General features: G+C 37.9%; 1 protein-coding gene across 7 annotated transcripts in view; it reads left to right on the top strand.

Annotated features, from left to right (window-relative positions):
* LOC117434473 (PHD finger protein 21A-like) overlaps window positions 1-14,378 on the top strand; it is a 59,875-nt gene extending 45,497 nt beyond the window's left edge. For 3 of the 7 annotated variants that reach the window (XM_034906868.2, XM_059003141.1, XM_059003145.1), the window contains 12 exons: window positions 2,224-2,475; window positions 2,928-3,017; window positions 3,791-4,087; window positions 4,622-4,720; window positions 5,367-5,418; window positions 6,432-6,511; window positions 6,763-6,823; window positions 7,955-8,121; window positions 9,793-9,948; window positions 10,556-10,631; window positions 11,129-11,232; window positions 11,344-14,378. In XM_034906868.2, the coding sequence (XP_034762759.2) occupies window positions 2,224-2,475; window positions 2,928-3,017; window positions 3,791-4,087; window positions 4,622-4,720; window positions 5,367-5,418; window positions 6,432-6,511; window positions 6,763-6,823; window positions 7,955-8,121; window positions 9,793-9,948; window positions 10,556-10,631; window positions 11,129-11,232; window positions 11,344-11,580 (1,671 nt within the window). In that variant the 3' untranslated portion in view covers window positions 11,581-14,378. Of the gene's footprint in view, window positions 1-2,223; window positions 2,476-2,927; window positions 3,018-3,790; window positions 4,088-4,621; window positions 4,721-5,366; window positions 5,419-6,431; window positions 6,512-6,762; window positions 6,824-7,885; window positions 7,909-7,954; window positions 8,122-9,792; window positions 9,949-10,555; window positions 10,632-11,128; window positions 11,233-11,343 lie in introns of all 7 variants that reach the window. The other 4 variants (XM_059003144.1, XM_059003143.1, XM_059003142.1 and 1 more) reach the window with 4 other exon arrangements.
* The last annotated feature ends 932 nt before the right edge of the window (window positions 14,379-15,310 follow it).

Raw genomic sequence — 15,310 nt, 5'->3', positions numbered from 1 at the left:
ATGAGTCTCGTGCGAGGCATTCAATCACCTATTTGCTCCATCTTTCTTTTTTGAATATGAAGGGGAAAGTTATTTTGTTTTTGTTTTCTCCTCTTGCCAAAACAAATCTTAGGAAGTCTCCTTTCTTTCTTTCTTTCTTTCTTTCTTTCTTTCTTTCTTTCTTTCTCTCTCTCAGGAAGCTTATCTCATTAAAACACAACTCGTTTAAACAAGAACAAAAAAACTGCACTCAAGAATCATGTAAAAGTTGAAAAGCATGAAGCATAAATGTTTGAGGGCATTTTGTTATCTTTTATTTCTCAGAGAAACTTTTTTATATTTGTTTTTCTTGATGTATGACTAGCAATTATGGTATTGTTCATATGGTACATAAATATTACAGTAATACAAAGAAGTAAGCAAAAAAAAAAGCAATCTTTTCTTTTCTGAAAATAGTTTTAGCTTCATTTACTTCAATTTAAGTCTGTTTCTTGTTTGCTGTTGAGATATCAATCATTTATAGATTTGTTCCATCATATGCACATGCATCTACTGCAATACCATAGGATTTGGCTTTAGGAAAGGGAGATCGTGTCTAACTAACCTGCTTGTTCAGAGAAAGCACCAAAGCATTCTCTTCCCCAGCGAAACAGATGCTCCTTCATTGTAGATGCTGATCAAACATCTTGAGGCAGCCCAGCAATGCAGAAGTAATGCCATCAGCATTAGTTGCATCAAGTTCAGTCAAGTCTAACAGGAAGGGTTTGGGTGCTGCTTTTTTCTCTGTTTTTAATTGAACCTTTTATTTGTATTTTAAACAATTAGGCAAGATTTATTTTTCATACATACATACGTACTTACATATGTTGCCTTAATGATAATACCAAATACAGTACTATAGTATTTTAAAATTGGAAAGTATAATATGGGTAAAGGGTTTTGCATCACCCTATAGAATGAACTAATTTTGCTTCATAAAGTCGAATGAAACCCGCTGAATAATGTTACGTTAACATTGAATTACATACTGCTTTGTAGTTTTCTATATACTTAATGAAACACTGACAAATTAAAAAAGTAATCCAGTAATACTGCACTACTATTACGGCTTCCGGTAGATTTTTGCAATGTCATTTTATAGTTTCTTTAATAACATGATGTTAAATAAAATAGCTAAATTGTTCATACATTTTTCTTTTTTTTTTTTTTTTTTAAATTGTCCCATACAATTCTAGGTGATGCAAAATTTTGGCCATAGCTGTACAGGAGACTATATAGTAAACGAGTTGCTGAAAATGATATTATATTTCAGTATGATATTGAAACAGGATCATGGTTGGACACTGCAACTTTCACAGCTCTGCCATCAAAGGAACAGCTAGTGGCCTTTTAATAATTCCCCACCTGCTGTAAATTTGAATCACATGATTGCATCTCATTTGAAGGTATCTACAGACCACATGCTGGCCTCCATGCAAGCCAGCATGGTGCAGGATGCCAGGCAGGTGTGGAGTTGTAAAGGCTGGTGGAAAGGAGGCAGAGGCATTTTGTTTTTCATTTTAAGTCATGTAGCAAGTCGGCAGTGCTACAGCTAGTTATAGCTCACATCTGTTGTGTGGGAAGTGAGAAAATATTTTTCAGGAGTTATAACAGAGAAGGTGTGGGGGAGGGGCGTGTGGGGGGTACATCGTCTTTTCATCAAAAAAGGATTCCTCTGGATGATGAGGGCGGATTCTACAGGAGCTTTTGGTTTCTTAACCCAGACCAGTCACTTCCTGTAACTTGTCGTTGAGAACAAGTTTCAGGGTCACAGCACCCTCTGCTGCTCAGACAGATGTACTTCTTCAGCCAGTTCATTAGTTGATGTGTAAAATTACACTGCAGTAATTAAACAGATGACCATATGAGAATGCATGTTTAATCCTTCTCTTACCGTCATTTAGAGTTCTTCAAGTATTGACTTGACTTATGGTGACTGAAAAGTTAAGAGTAGAGCTGTTGCACTTACCTTAACTACCAAGCTGTTCCTGTTTTTGTTTTTGTTGTCACATGGTCTACAATATAACATTTAAACACCCATGCAGTGACATGTAGCAGCAAGATTGTTGGCCTTCCCAAAAAGTGAACTGGCGTGTAACTGCTTTGTGCAATAAGTACATTTTGTATGAGGATGTGTATTGAAGCAAACCTTTGTCAGTTCAGGTGTTTTATTAAACTTTCTATTTTTTCCCCTCCTCCCCACAGAAGACGGTGACTTTAACTCCTGTCATTGCCACAAAGACTCTACCTCTAATGCTAAAAGCTGCCACCGCAACCATGCCTGCTTCCGTTGTGGCACAGAGGCCCACTGTTGCCATGGTAACCGCCATTAGCACACAGAAATCAACCGTGAACTCCGACTCTCAAAACTCACCAATCAGTCTTCAGACATCCGGCAAACTGACCAGTCAGGGAGCAGACGCTGTACGGATAGTGGCGAAAAATGCAGTCACTTTAGTAAGTAGCAGTAAAAGTAATGTATTCTTACTGTTACCCTGTTTTGTTATAAATGCGTAACCTATAGGATGCATGTGTTCAGTTGCGTATATATAGAGAAAGAGCTCCTTTAATTGACTTTTTCATAATAAATGTCAAAAGAAATACACTCTGGGATTCTGTCATTTTCCCTGACCTCTGTACTGTTTTTGCTGTGAGTTGGTAATTGCTGGTTAGTATAAAGTTAGCAAGTGGGATGACAATATTTGTATATGTAAACAAAAAATAAAAAAAAGGTATCAGATTTATATCTGAAGTTACAAGGAAAATAATAATAATTAAAAATAGATAAATAAGAAAATAGTTGTAAGCAGTCATTTTGAATTCCACGAAACTGCTGCAATTTGCCCACAGAAGTTAGCGCTGTTGTATAGTCACAAACGCTGCTTTATAAAGGTTTATATTTGTCACAGGTTCAGGCTACAACTACTGCCCAGCCTATCAAAGTTCCTCAGTTTATCCCTCCTCCCAGACTGACACCTCGACCCAACTTTCTGCCACAGGTTCGTAACAGCTGGATCTTCATTGCAACAATGTTTATCCCAGTGGCAAAACTAACAGTAGTTTACAGTATTGAAAACTTATGTACACTTTAAAAGCACGTTGATACGTTCCCGTCAAAGACCTGTGTATGTCTGTGCTACTTCTATTAGCACCGCAGAATTTTGTGCACATCATTATATTAATTAAAATCAAGTTTTCGTAATTTTTTTGTATGAGGTATTTAGGTATTGTCATTCACCTTATAGCTATTTCTGTTCCCTTTTTTTTTTTTTTTTTAATATATCAAAGAAGGTTTGATTACAGGTTGTGGAGCTCCATTTATTCATTTCATTATTTAGTGCCAGTCTCTTGAGAAATTACCCCAATGGTATTCTTTCCCCACTTGGCACATGAGTGAGGACAGGGGCAGTGGGAAGCTGATTTGTAGCTTCAACAGTACATTTAGCATTTCTAAGTATATATTGCATCTTTGTGGAGATAGCCGTGCTGTGGTGTTCTAACATCAGAGACTTGTAAAGTTTAACTGCAACAATGACAGTGGAGCAGTGAAAAGGAAGCCAAATCTAACAGAGCATTTTTGTAGGGACTACTGCCGTCTACAACCTGAAGGCTTTTGGGCCAAGTTGGAAAGTGGTCCTCAAGCCCTTTGTTACATAGGAAGAGTATGCTCTGGAAATAAGTTATCATGTACATGTCCTACGAATAAAAAAAAAAATGGCAAAATGGCATCTATTAGTTTGTGCATGATAGAGTACCTGTCTTTGCTTCCTAGGTACGACCCAAACCCATCACGCCCAACAATGTTCCCATTGCGCCAGCTCCACCGCCCATGTTAGCGGCTCCCCAGCTCCTTCAGCGGCCTGTGATGCTAACCACAAAACTGACCGCAACGTCTCTGCCTTCGGCCACGGGCTCCATTCACCAGGTGCGGATATTGAACGGCCAGCCCTGTGCCACCATCGCGAAAACACTTCCAACCGGCCAGCTGACTGGCATCGTCATCACGGCACCCGGGACCAGGATAGCAGGGCCACAGACTCTCCAGCTCAAAGCCAACACTGAAACGAAGGCAAGATAAAGCAAGCCAGCCAGCCAGCATGTAGCAGCAGCCGTGCCAGAGAAACTTTTTAGAAATTGCTCAGCCAGCAATTCTAAACCAACAATTTGAGAAAAAATAAAAGCTCAGTATTGTGCTTGTAACATCAGGAAAAAAAAAAAACAATCTGTTCTCCCTTGGTTGCACGCTGCAGGACATTAAAACCCCAGATTTATTTTTAATGGGTATTCTGGAGGGATCTCTGTTTTGGTTTTTAAAAAAATAAAATATTATATTTCATTAATCTGTGTGAGATTGAGAAGACAGATGGTTCTTTTGAAATAAACCAGAGAGCCTGTAATGTTCAGCCTGTTCCGCACACCCCATAACATTTTGGGGGGAAAAGTGTTGCAGTACTTCATACAATAGGCATGACTTTATCAACCTACTGTATCAACACCTCCAATGTTTTGTTTTTAAGAAATGTATTCTGATATTAGTTATGTTTTGAAAGCTGGCGTGTCAGAGAGAAAAATATTTAACTAATACCCTTTTTGTTTTTTCCAGACTGTTAAAACTCAGGGTGGGACCGAAGAGAAGCAATCTCTGAGCATCCCTTCGACTCCCCCGCCTGCCCCCAAGCCCAAACGCGAGGAGAACCCACAGGTATTGCATCACTGCAGGGATGGAAACCAGACGCCTATTGCATAGCAGTTTGATCCATTCCTGGTTTAACGACTGGAGTTTTGCAAGACAAACCCGAGCTAGTTACCAATCAAGGTCGCAGAAAAACCTGGAATGGGTGAAACTGCTATGCAATAGAAGTCTTATTTCCATCCCTACTGTTGCATCATCAATGCTTAAAATTAAAGACTGCCTCTTTGTGCACAACACAGTCCTAGCAAAAAACGTTATTTCAAGACTTTCACAACATTTTGGTTATTGCGGTTCTGCTGAGTTTTACAGCTGTATCACACAGACCTCACACTACATGACAGCAAAGTCTTACCAATATAAAATAACCTTCAGTCTTGTTCTGTGGGTGTTATTCTCTAATGGGTCAGTTGTGACACCCGTGCCTTCTAGAATGTCTTTAGACTACTGGAACAGAATCGGAGGATTTCCCGAAACGGGGAAGATGACAAAGATGTAAAGCAGAATTTTAACAAACAGGTTATATTGAGGTCTCCGTAGAAACTGTGGATGCAGGTCCTAGTGGTCTACTTGTTCATACTGATTGCTTTGATTCTGTATTGACAGCCTTGACAGGAGAGGTGTGTGTTACTGACACACTTGTTCTTTCTCTGTCTAGAAACTTGCCTTCATGGTATCCCTAGGTTTGGTGACACATGATCACCTTGAAGGTAAGTTTATATCGGGTAACACCTGATAAGTTATTTATTATTTTTATATACGTATATACACTAGATGCCAGTTATTAGCAACCCTGATTTAAAGACAACTTTCGGTTATTAACAGCATTTTCCCAGGAACCAATCCCGTCCCATAGACTGTAATGTTAATGGTATTCTGATATTAGCAACTGCACGCCGCTTATTGACAACTTAATAGCTGCCAGTGCTACAGCATGCACTTGCTTGATTTTATGTGCATACTTCATGCAGCTTTTATAATACTCACTTGGCAATTGCGCTTTTCTGGCGGACTGAGGCAGAATCGTGGCTTTGAAACTGGCTACGAAGCTGCACGCAAAATTGAGATGGATTTACAGCGGGAGGTCGTTTACATTGTAACGTTGGGCAATTTCTTATTTTAAAATTGTGTTATTTAGAATTCATTGTAAGTACAACACAATGTTTATATTTGCTTTACTCATTGTAAGGACAATTGTAGCACAACGTTGTGTAGTACTGTTTAAGCCTTTTTTTTGTTTTGTTTTACTCACGCGTGAAATAAACCGTTCTATGTTTGGGTATTTCGTGTTTCTCATGTTCATTTTTTCACACTAACATTTAAAACATATGTGTTTCAGTGCCATATTTGTACAACTACAGTATATATCGTTGTTCCATATAAATACAATTGAAAACAGGTTTTTTGCTTATTTGCAACTTTTGATTAATGGCAACTTTTTGCTGGGAACCTAGAGGTTGTTAATAAGCAGCATCTACTCTGTGTGTGTGTGTGTGTGTGTATATATATATATATATATATATATACACATATACATACAGTGTGTGTCTATATATATATATATATATATATATATATATATATATATATATATATATATATATATATTTTTTTTTTTTTCTTACAAGAGACTTACTCTGATAGAATCAAAGTTTTAAAAAAAAGACACAAGGCCAGTGTTTTTGTTTTATTTTGTTTGATTGTTTTTTTTTTTTTTAAACAGAAATCCAGAGCAGAAGACAAGAGCGTAAACGGAGGACCACTGCTAACCCAGTGTACAGTGGAGCAGTGTTTGAGCCCGAGGTATTAACATTAAAACCTGCGGTGGATGGGAAGTTATATTAGCATGTGAGGTAGTGTTTATAAATCAGTATGCTTCGTATTCTGGGGGCACAGGGTTTTGTCAGATGGAATTTTACAGTGGGTGGGAGATCAAGGAATGTCCTGGACTGAAGATTACAGTTACATTGGTGTGTGCAAACTTTAAGTACACTTTTTCTAGTGGTCTTTGCATCGCAAGGAGTGTTCCTAATGATGGCTTGCTTTATTTACAGAGAAAGAAGAGTGCTGTAACTTACTTGAACAGCCCAATGCATCCTGGGACAAGGAAGAGAGGTTGGTATTGCTCCTGTTACTATTTCAGAAAAATGTCAGCTTATGTCCTGTTAGATAAAACTACCTTTGCTGGGGATGTAAACAGTCTGGGCAGTCTACTAGGTTGGTCTTCTTGAGAATCATATTTTTTTAAATCAGGATATGAGTACTTTATTGTATTTATTTATTTATTTATTTATTTATTTATTTGTATTTATATTTTGAAGTAGACATTTTTTGCATAATCTGTCTAGTTTTTATGTGATTTGCAAACAAATGCTGAAGCTGAAAGAAGTATAATGCTGCTTTTATGTAACCGCTGTCTGTAAGCGAGTTGTCCCCAGAGTCTCGTTAACTTTTTAGAGAGGAATAAACGGCCTCTCATATATCAGGCATTGCTGCTGATCAAGGTGGCTGTGAAGGAGACATTATTGCATGCCTGTTATGATGTTTAATGGTGTAAACTTGTCTTGCTGACCACCAATACCAGAAGTGTACTATATAAGCAATGATTTTCTGATAACCAAAAAAAATAAAAAAAAATAAAACTGTGTTTTTATTGCTGCTATACTTTTAGTTTTTTCTTGGCTTATTTGGGGCTTTGTCTGCATATTTGTGCGTCCTGGGGTAATTTGTTTTTATTTATTTATTTTTATTTATTTATTTAAAAAAAAATTAAACAATAAATCAGTTTATGCATGGATATAAACAACTAGGGACAGGCTAGAAACTGTGTTTACAGCTAATGTGTCTTATATTCTGAATAATTACAAAACTGTCAATGACACACTTAGTTTTAGTGAAAGATTTATAAGCCACACAGTCGTTTTACATAATGTGGTAGCAAATTAACAGAGTAATCCATTTTTTTTTAAAACTTATCTGGCCAGGGTTCTGTCTCTGTATAATTTTTAGGTTTGGTTTAGGTTTTTATTACTTTTAATGTAGTTAAAGTAAACAATATTGCTTGCTTAACATGCCCTTTTTTTATTAAATGTGTGCTTATTGCTTTTTTTTCTCAAACTTTTGCTTGTGTGCACTAACTTCCTGTCTGTGCTCCTCCCTCTTTTATTTCCATGCTAGCCAATGAAGATCCCTTGTCAAAGGTATGTTAGAAAAATATGTTCCTTTCTTTGTTGTTGCTGTGTTCAGGTCGCCCTCCTAAATACAACACAGTGTTGGAGTTGGGGTCCCTCACCCCCACCTCCCCTCCTTCCAGCCAGCTTGCCTCCCCAGGCCCTGAAAAGACAGAGATTGGGGGCTTTCATTTCCCAACGCCGGCTCAGTCATTACCTCTGCCTAGCCCCAGCTCTGGGGATGTAAGTAGCCCCTCCTGAACTAAACCAGGGAAGAAGAACTCTGCTTAGCAACACTGTTATCCTTTCTGCCTTCACAACAGTGTCCATCATTGTTAAAGTGGCAACCAAAACTTCCCTGTCCTGTTTGCACTTCCAACCTTTTGAGGCTTCTGGATACAACTTAGTATTTTTAATACTAAAGTAAATGCTTTCGTCTAGTCTATTAACAGCTCATAGAGCAGGGGTGGCCAAACGGCCCTTCCAGTCCTGGTCTTTGTTCCAGCCCTGTTCTAAATTGTATGGCTGCATCAATTAAATCTGCAATCAGCAGTTCATTATCTCATATTACCTGTTAAACCTGGAGTGGAATGGTCCTCCAGGACCGGCATTGAACATTTACTACAACCATTTAACCCTTTGCGGTCCATTTATTAATCGCGCGTCAGGCACGCCAGGAATAATTAATTTTCACACGCGCAGTTAATTTTATACGCGCTGTTTAAAAGTATTTTTTTTCACAGTCAAACGGGTTTAAATGGCCCTGCATATCAACAAAGCACACACTAGGCATCTCCAGCCCCTCCCCAGCCTTTTGTTTGCTATAGCGTTCAGCTGTGTAAGAAATAAATAATAATAATAATAATAGTCGTACATACCGATCGATCATCTCCAGATCACTCGTTTTATCACCAAACTCCTCAATAATGCGATCAAAGTCATTATTTTATTACTATAACATCTGAAAAAAGCTCTGCAAATGTCCATGATAGTCTCAGTGCGCTGACGCACTTAGCCAGCTTGTTTATTATGGACGCCCATTATCTGATACCTGATACCATGTATGACTATTCATGAAATACGCCTTTTTTTTTTTTTTTTTTTTTTTTTCCGACTTGTCTCGGCTCCTGTCGCTACCACTCGGCAATTGAATGGTTTTCTCGGCTTTTTCCGGAGAAAAAACGACTAAACACCCGTTTATTGCGTTGCTATAATGATGTCGGACCCAGTCCGACAAAGGACCTGTGAGGAATAATTGCAATGTCGGACCCAGTCCGACAATGGACCGCAAAGGGTTAATGCATAAATAAATATCATTATATTGGTAGAGTGTATTTGTGTGTACTGAGCGTTACAGGGTTAGTGACCATGGAACATCACTCGGGAACAACCATATTTGTTTACAGCGCTGTACAGTGCAGCTGTGACATTTTATGACACCAGCCTGCTTTATGGCAAGGGCAGAAACAGAGGTCAAACATGCATCAGGGCCATGCACCGTCCCGGAGTCTGAGTCTAAAGTATCTGCTCCTAACCAGGTATCTAAAGACCCCCAGTGCTGTGCGGCTAAAACAAAAGGGTTTTCTGATGGAATCTGTCGTCTTATTTTTTTACAGGGTGGCACACAATTATGTATCTCTTCATGAAACGTGGAGTGCATTTGCAGTGTCTGTAATAATAATAAAAACAGTAGACATTTGCACTTGTGCATTATTTGTGCACATGCTCAGGTTTGAACGGGTACATAATTGCAACCGTCAACCACCACCACCACCCTTGCATTTGCACAATATGATTGGATGAGCTTTTATAATGGACATCACGTTCCTCATTCCCACCCCCAGTATACTGTGTATCCAGTTAGTCAGGCCTTGCGCTGTAATGATTCTGACAAAGTGCCATTCTTCCCGACAGGGAGACATCCACGAGGATTTCTGTACTGTGTGCAGGCGCAGTGGGCAGTTGCTCATGTGTGACACGTGTTCACGCGTGTACCATCTGGACTGCCTGGACCCACCATTGAAAACCATTCCTAAAGGCATGTGGATTTGTCCCAAATGTCAAGACCAGGTAAATACTGACAAGTGTCCTGTAGCATAGAAACCACTTAGAGACACCTCCGAATCCTGCTTAATGGGGCAGGGCGGTGGAGGGGGAGGAGTGAAATTTGAAATAGCAATGCTTCACACTAAGATCTAGTAAAGCCCTTGCTATTTGAAGCGTTGATTGTCCTAACTCTAATGCTCATGCAGTCAGTATTGTGGAAAAATGTTCGACGGCCCTTGTGTGGGTGGAATGAGGTTGTTGTGTTTTTTTTCCATGGAGTGAATCAGATTGAGGTTTTAAAATCGCTTGGCCCACCTTCGGGATATTGTGGAGGCACCTGATTCTGCATCTGTCATCCAGTTGTGATGAAATTTGCTAGGGACAAATTCTCAAAGGTATCGCAATCTTGGACCTGGTGAGCTAGGTTAGGGATAATGTTAATATATCCCTCTGATGAAGGTGGAACGAAACATTATGATATAAACTTCATTCCACATTCTCAAGAGTCATGGCCACAAACCATTAGAACACCCCTGGGTCTCACTGGCGTGTGTTTTGCATGTTATACTTAAACTTAAATGTTGGCAAACGAAAATATTTCATTTGTGTGTTATTGTATTATCTGTTTCAGATTTTGAAGAAAGAAGAAGCAATCCCGTGGCCTGGAACACTGGCTATTGTTCATTCTTATATTGCATATAAAGCAGGTATGTGCTACCAGAACAAATATTACCTGAAACTACACAGCTTGTTGAACTAAGGGGGTTCATTGTAAAGAGATGGGTACATCATTCAGCCTTTTAAATCCCCAGGTCCTGTATTAAAATATATCCTAATACGATTAAGAGTCATTTTAATGCAAAACGATAGTCGGTTTATGGTCATATGCAGATTATGCTGGGAAAGGGGTTCCAAGTCTCCACCCTCCATACCTGCCCTGCTGTCCACCGTCCATGTATCAATGTTGTGGTCTCATTTGGACAGTGGTACAGGCCTGCGTGCTGGAAGTGAATGTTTTGGTGAATAACGTTATACACATGCTTAATGGGCACATCCCTGAGTATATCTCGAGTGTCTGGAGCAGTGTAAATGGAGCTGGTCTAAAGGAAAGCCTGCAGGAAGTCGGTTTGCAGTATAAAACATGAAACCAGAGTCCATTGACTACTGTCAACAGGGTGCCTGAGTTTCTCGCCTTCTCTTGCAGCAAAAGAAGAGGAGAAGCAGAAATTGGTGAAGTGGAGCGCAGAGTTGAAACAGGAGCGGGAACAGCTGGAACAGCGAGTCAAACAGCTGAGCAACTCAATAACGGTAAGTGCAATTAAATATTAGCTTGAGACCAGTAAATAAATAAATAAATAAGAATCCATGGCATAATACTGAACTGAAATTCTTTCATTTTACTTATCTTTTTTTTCCCAGAAATGCATGGAAACCAAGAACACGATTTTAGCAAGACAAAAAGACATGCAGTCTTCATTGGAAAAGGTGAAGCGACTCATCCACCTCATCCAAGGCATCGACCTTGCGAAATCCATCGACACGAACGCAGAGGGCATCTCAAACGGTACAGACTGTGTCGTCAACAACAACAACAAAACCTCAGAACCCTCTCCGCCCCCTGCAGTGAACTGTAACAGCTCTGAAGACATGAAATAACCCCACAGCAACGCAAAGATCCTTGTTGAACGCTCAGAGTACCCACTCGCACCCAGAGGTGCCCAAGTTGCCAATCAATATATATATATATATATATATATATATATATATATATATATATATATATATATATATATATATATATATATATTTCTGTTGTTGTTGTGTAATATTGGACTGTGTTAACGGCAGATTCCCATCCAGAGTGCCAGCTTCGAAGGGGAAGGGGTGGGGGGCTTTTGTACCAGCGTCATGCCAATTTAAAAATACATCACACCAGTGTGTGCCTGCAACAGTCACCAAGACCTGTTCTGGTGATTGTTCTTAGGTTGTCTTAGTCTTCATTTCTAGCTAGGGAGAGTAAGGTCAAAATGTCCAAAGACACTGTTATTTGCCCTGGTGTTCTGCTCGAGTGTACGCGTGGAATGATATTTAATGTTAAACCAAAACAGAATGGGTTTTAATATGTTGAACACAGTATTTATTTGAAGATGAGGAGAACAGAAGTATTGCGGCATTTTTGGTAACCAAAATACTTTGGGCATTGATGGATCGCTACATAAGAAACCATGGGTTGGTTAATTATCCCTTCCCCGAAACACTGTGGTACTGTACAGTGTAGGGCCCTCCCTAGATACCACCACCACAAAATGACGAACGTCCAAAGTCACCACTGCTGTTGGTGAAGCACACAAAAGCAGCACATGGTACTGTTTCAGATTGCTGCTGTTGTGTTTTTTTTTTTTATAATAATAATTTTAAAAAAAGTAAGAAAGCTCATTTATTTACAGGTTGGCCAGTGTGACAAAGGAGCAGCACCAGAACATGCATGGTAATTTATAGGAAATAGTGTCAGTCCTATGTAGTGAGTTTTGTGAGTCAGTGTCAACAAAGCAAGGACGCAATCTCAAAGATTATTTATTTCTGGGGATTTTTTTAATAGAAAAAAAAAATATTCAGGTCTTCCTAGTGTTATTTAAAATAATAATAATAAAAAAAAGATCAAGAAAAAAAAGTGCTTTTCTGTTTCCAAAAACAGCAATTTCTATTAAAAGGGTGTTAGAACTGGAGTTGTTTCTGTACATAGTTTTGTTTTTCGTTTTTTTAAAAGAAAATGTTCTTTGTATATAAAATACACTTGATGTCTGTTAAATTCTGAACTGCCAAATGCTATTATATCCAAATCCAGCAGGGAATTGTCTTGTAATATCATTTTAAAATAAAAAAAAAAAAACGAAATCCACAAGGTTTTTACCATTTTAAGGAAAAAATGCAATTAGGAGCCCCTGGCAACAAATCATTAAAGCTTGTTGCACCAAGCTAGACTTTTTTGTTAATAATCGTCGATCCTTTAAAAGTGTTGCACCGTAATGTTTATAACGATGAACTGGAATGTCTTAAGGGTTAAAGATGTTGGACTCCCTTTTTACAAAGAAGCAGAGATACTTAGGAGAGGAACTAGTAAAACCATTGGAATCTAAAAAGCCCAGGCTTGTCGTAAAGAAAACCTGTTTAAAAGAAAATAATAAAAAAGGAGAACTTTCTTCTCTTTTTTTTTTAATATGCATTTTGTTTTGAAAAGCCGATTCATTAGGGAAAGGTACCTTTTTAAAGGTGGGCTGAGCATTGTTTTGAAATGTTCGTTTCTGTCGTTTAAAAGTGGGGGGGGGGGTCTCTGGTTTGCATACTGTTGTCTTGAGGAGGAGGAGGAGACTTTGTTGCTAAACTCGCAGATTCACTATCAAGCTGCTGCATGTAAACCTGTTGTTTATTTTGCAGCAGTCCTGATTTCTGAAATCCAGATTAATTGAAGTATCTCACATGGACTTCTAGATTCTTATGAATTCTGGTAGTTATGTTTATAGAGATATTTATGCAGGCTACTTAGTTTAATGATGCTGTACAGCATATGTTTGTGAGACATTGCTAAAGAAAAAGAAACTTAAAGGACCTGCAAGAAAAAAAAAGGTGATGCAATTTGTTTTAAATATAAAAATAATAATGACAATAATACAAAAAAATAATTTTAAATGCAATGTGTAGGTTTCCCGCAAACTAGAGAGAAGAGTCTCCAGATGATAAAGTGGACAGCCCGAGTTTGTATCATTGAAAGGGAATGCTGCACAAAAAAAAAAAAAAATACAGTTTTCAGATGCTGTAAATACCTCTAGTGTTTTAAAGTGACGTGTTAATTGATGGTTTATTGAAACATGACATATCGAGTTTATATCAAAAGCAATTACATATCCTAAGCACATGCACCAGTTCAAGGCCAGTTGGGTTTTAAACAAATAAAATAAATTCTTACGGAGTGAGAAAGATATCCAAGACAATAATCCCTGGGAATACGGACATGCTGTTTGACCAGGTCAATCTGACGTGTGCTTCGTCATCCATACTTTGCACATGATTTACTTGAGTTTTTAGGTTTTCCGTAGCAGAACTTGCTACCAAGATTGGCACCTTTTTTTAAAATAATTTAAGGTATTGTTAAAAATATATATATATGTATATATATTGGTAAGTGAAGCAACCGAAGTGAAGCTGATGTAAAAAACAAACAAACAAAAAAAAGAAACAGAGGTATATGTTTGTTTTTATTGGCCCCTGTGAAGTTTTGATCGTATTGTTGAGACCTCTTAGAAAAGTAGATCCTAAGTTCTTCTGTATTACCAATGGCAGACTGACAAAACTATTTATAATGTAGTATTTTTTACATTTGTGTTATGTAAATACATACTTTACATATCTGGTACTCATGCCTTTTTTTGCCTAATAAACTCTTGCAAATAAAAAAATTAATTAAAGCACTTTTAGTTTTTGTAGGGTTTGCACCGCACTTGTATACAGACAGTCGCAATTGCATTACAAATTGGAACAAATTTATCATTTTTATTTTATTATGTTTTCCTAATAATTTAATTCATTTACAGGTATTTGTAAAAAAAAAAAAAAAAAAGTATTCTATTAGTATTAATTTATAGTACAGTTTAGTAAAAGGTTCTGCAAAATTACTGAACGCATTGTCTCGGGTTGCTTGGAAACAGCACGCAGTGTACTGTATGCAGCTGTGCAGCTACACAGTACCAGTTGCCTTAACAAATTATTCCCTGTGCTGAACATTTTTTGTGGTTTTTATTATATTTTAGTTTTGAGAGCAAATCAGATGAAGTTCACTTAACTCCACATTGACAGCCGCCAGGTGAGACATGTCAATACGAATGCGCACATGCAAAGGTTTAGATGATGATGATATACCAAATACAGCTTGATCATTAGAATCAAAGACTTTTTTTTTTTTTTTTTTTTTAAAGTATCCTTCCTTTTGCTAGAGATTTCTTATTTGTAGTTTCAGAAGACAAATTCAGACAAACAAATTAGGAATGCTGTTGCCAGTGAGGTGAGATTTTTTTTAAATTTATTTGCATGTGTTCCACCTTTTAGTTCTGTTTACCCTTGTTAATACATTATTTGCCTTTTAACACACAAAAAGGGCAAGGGACAAATCAAAACTAACCTTCATAAAATAAAATAATTATACTGATCACTCACAGGTTTCTGCTGCAGTAAAGAATGTGTTTAATTAAAAGATGCTGCATCACACTTTTTTCAAGTTCAAATCTTAATGGCAACATACTGTATTAGAAATGGGTTAGAAGAAAGAAATAAACAACAGTTTTCCAAAATTTTGCAACACAAGACAATATGACTTCCAAAAGCTTTGTTGCAC

Source organism: Acipenser ruthenus, chromosome 28 (assembly GCF_902713425.1).
Source record: "Acipenser ruthenus chromosome 28, fAciRut3.2 maternal haplotype, whole genome shotgun sequence".
Lineage (NCBI taxonomy): Eukaryota > Metazoa > Chordata > Actinopteri > Acipenseriformes > Acipenseridae > Acipenser > Acipenser ruthenus.
Note: the sequence above shows the minus strand (reverse complement) of the source record. Positions and strands in the feature narration are given on the sequence as shown.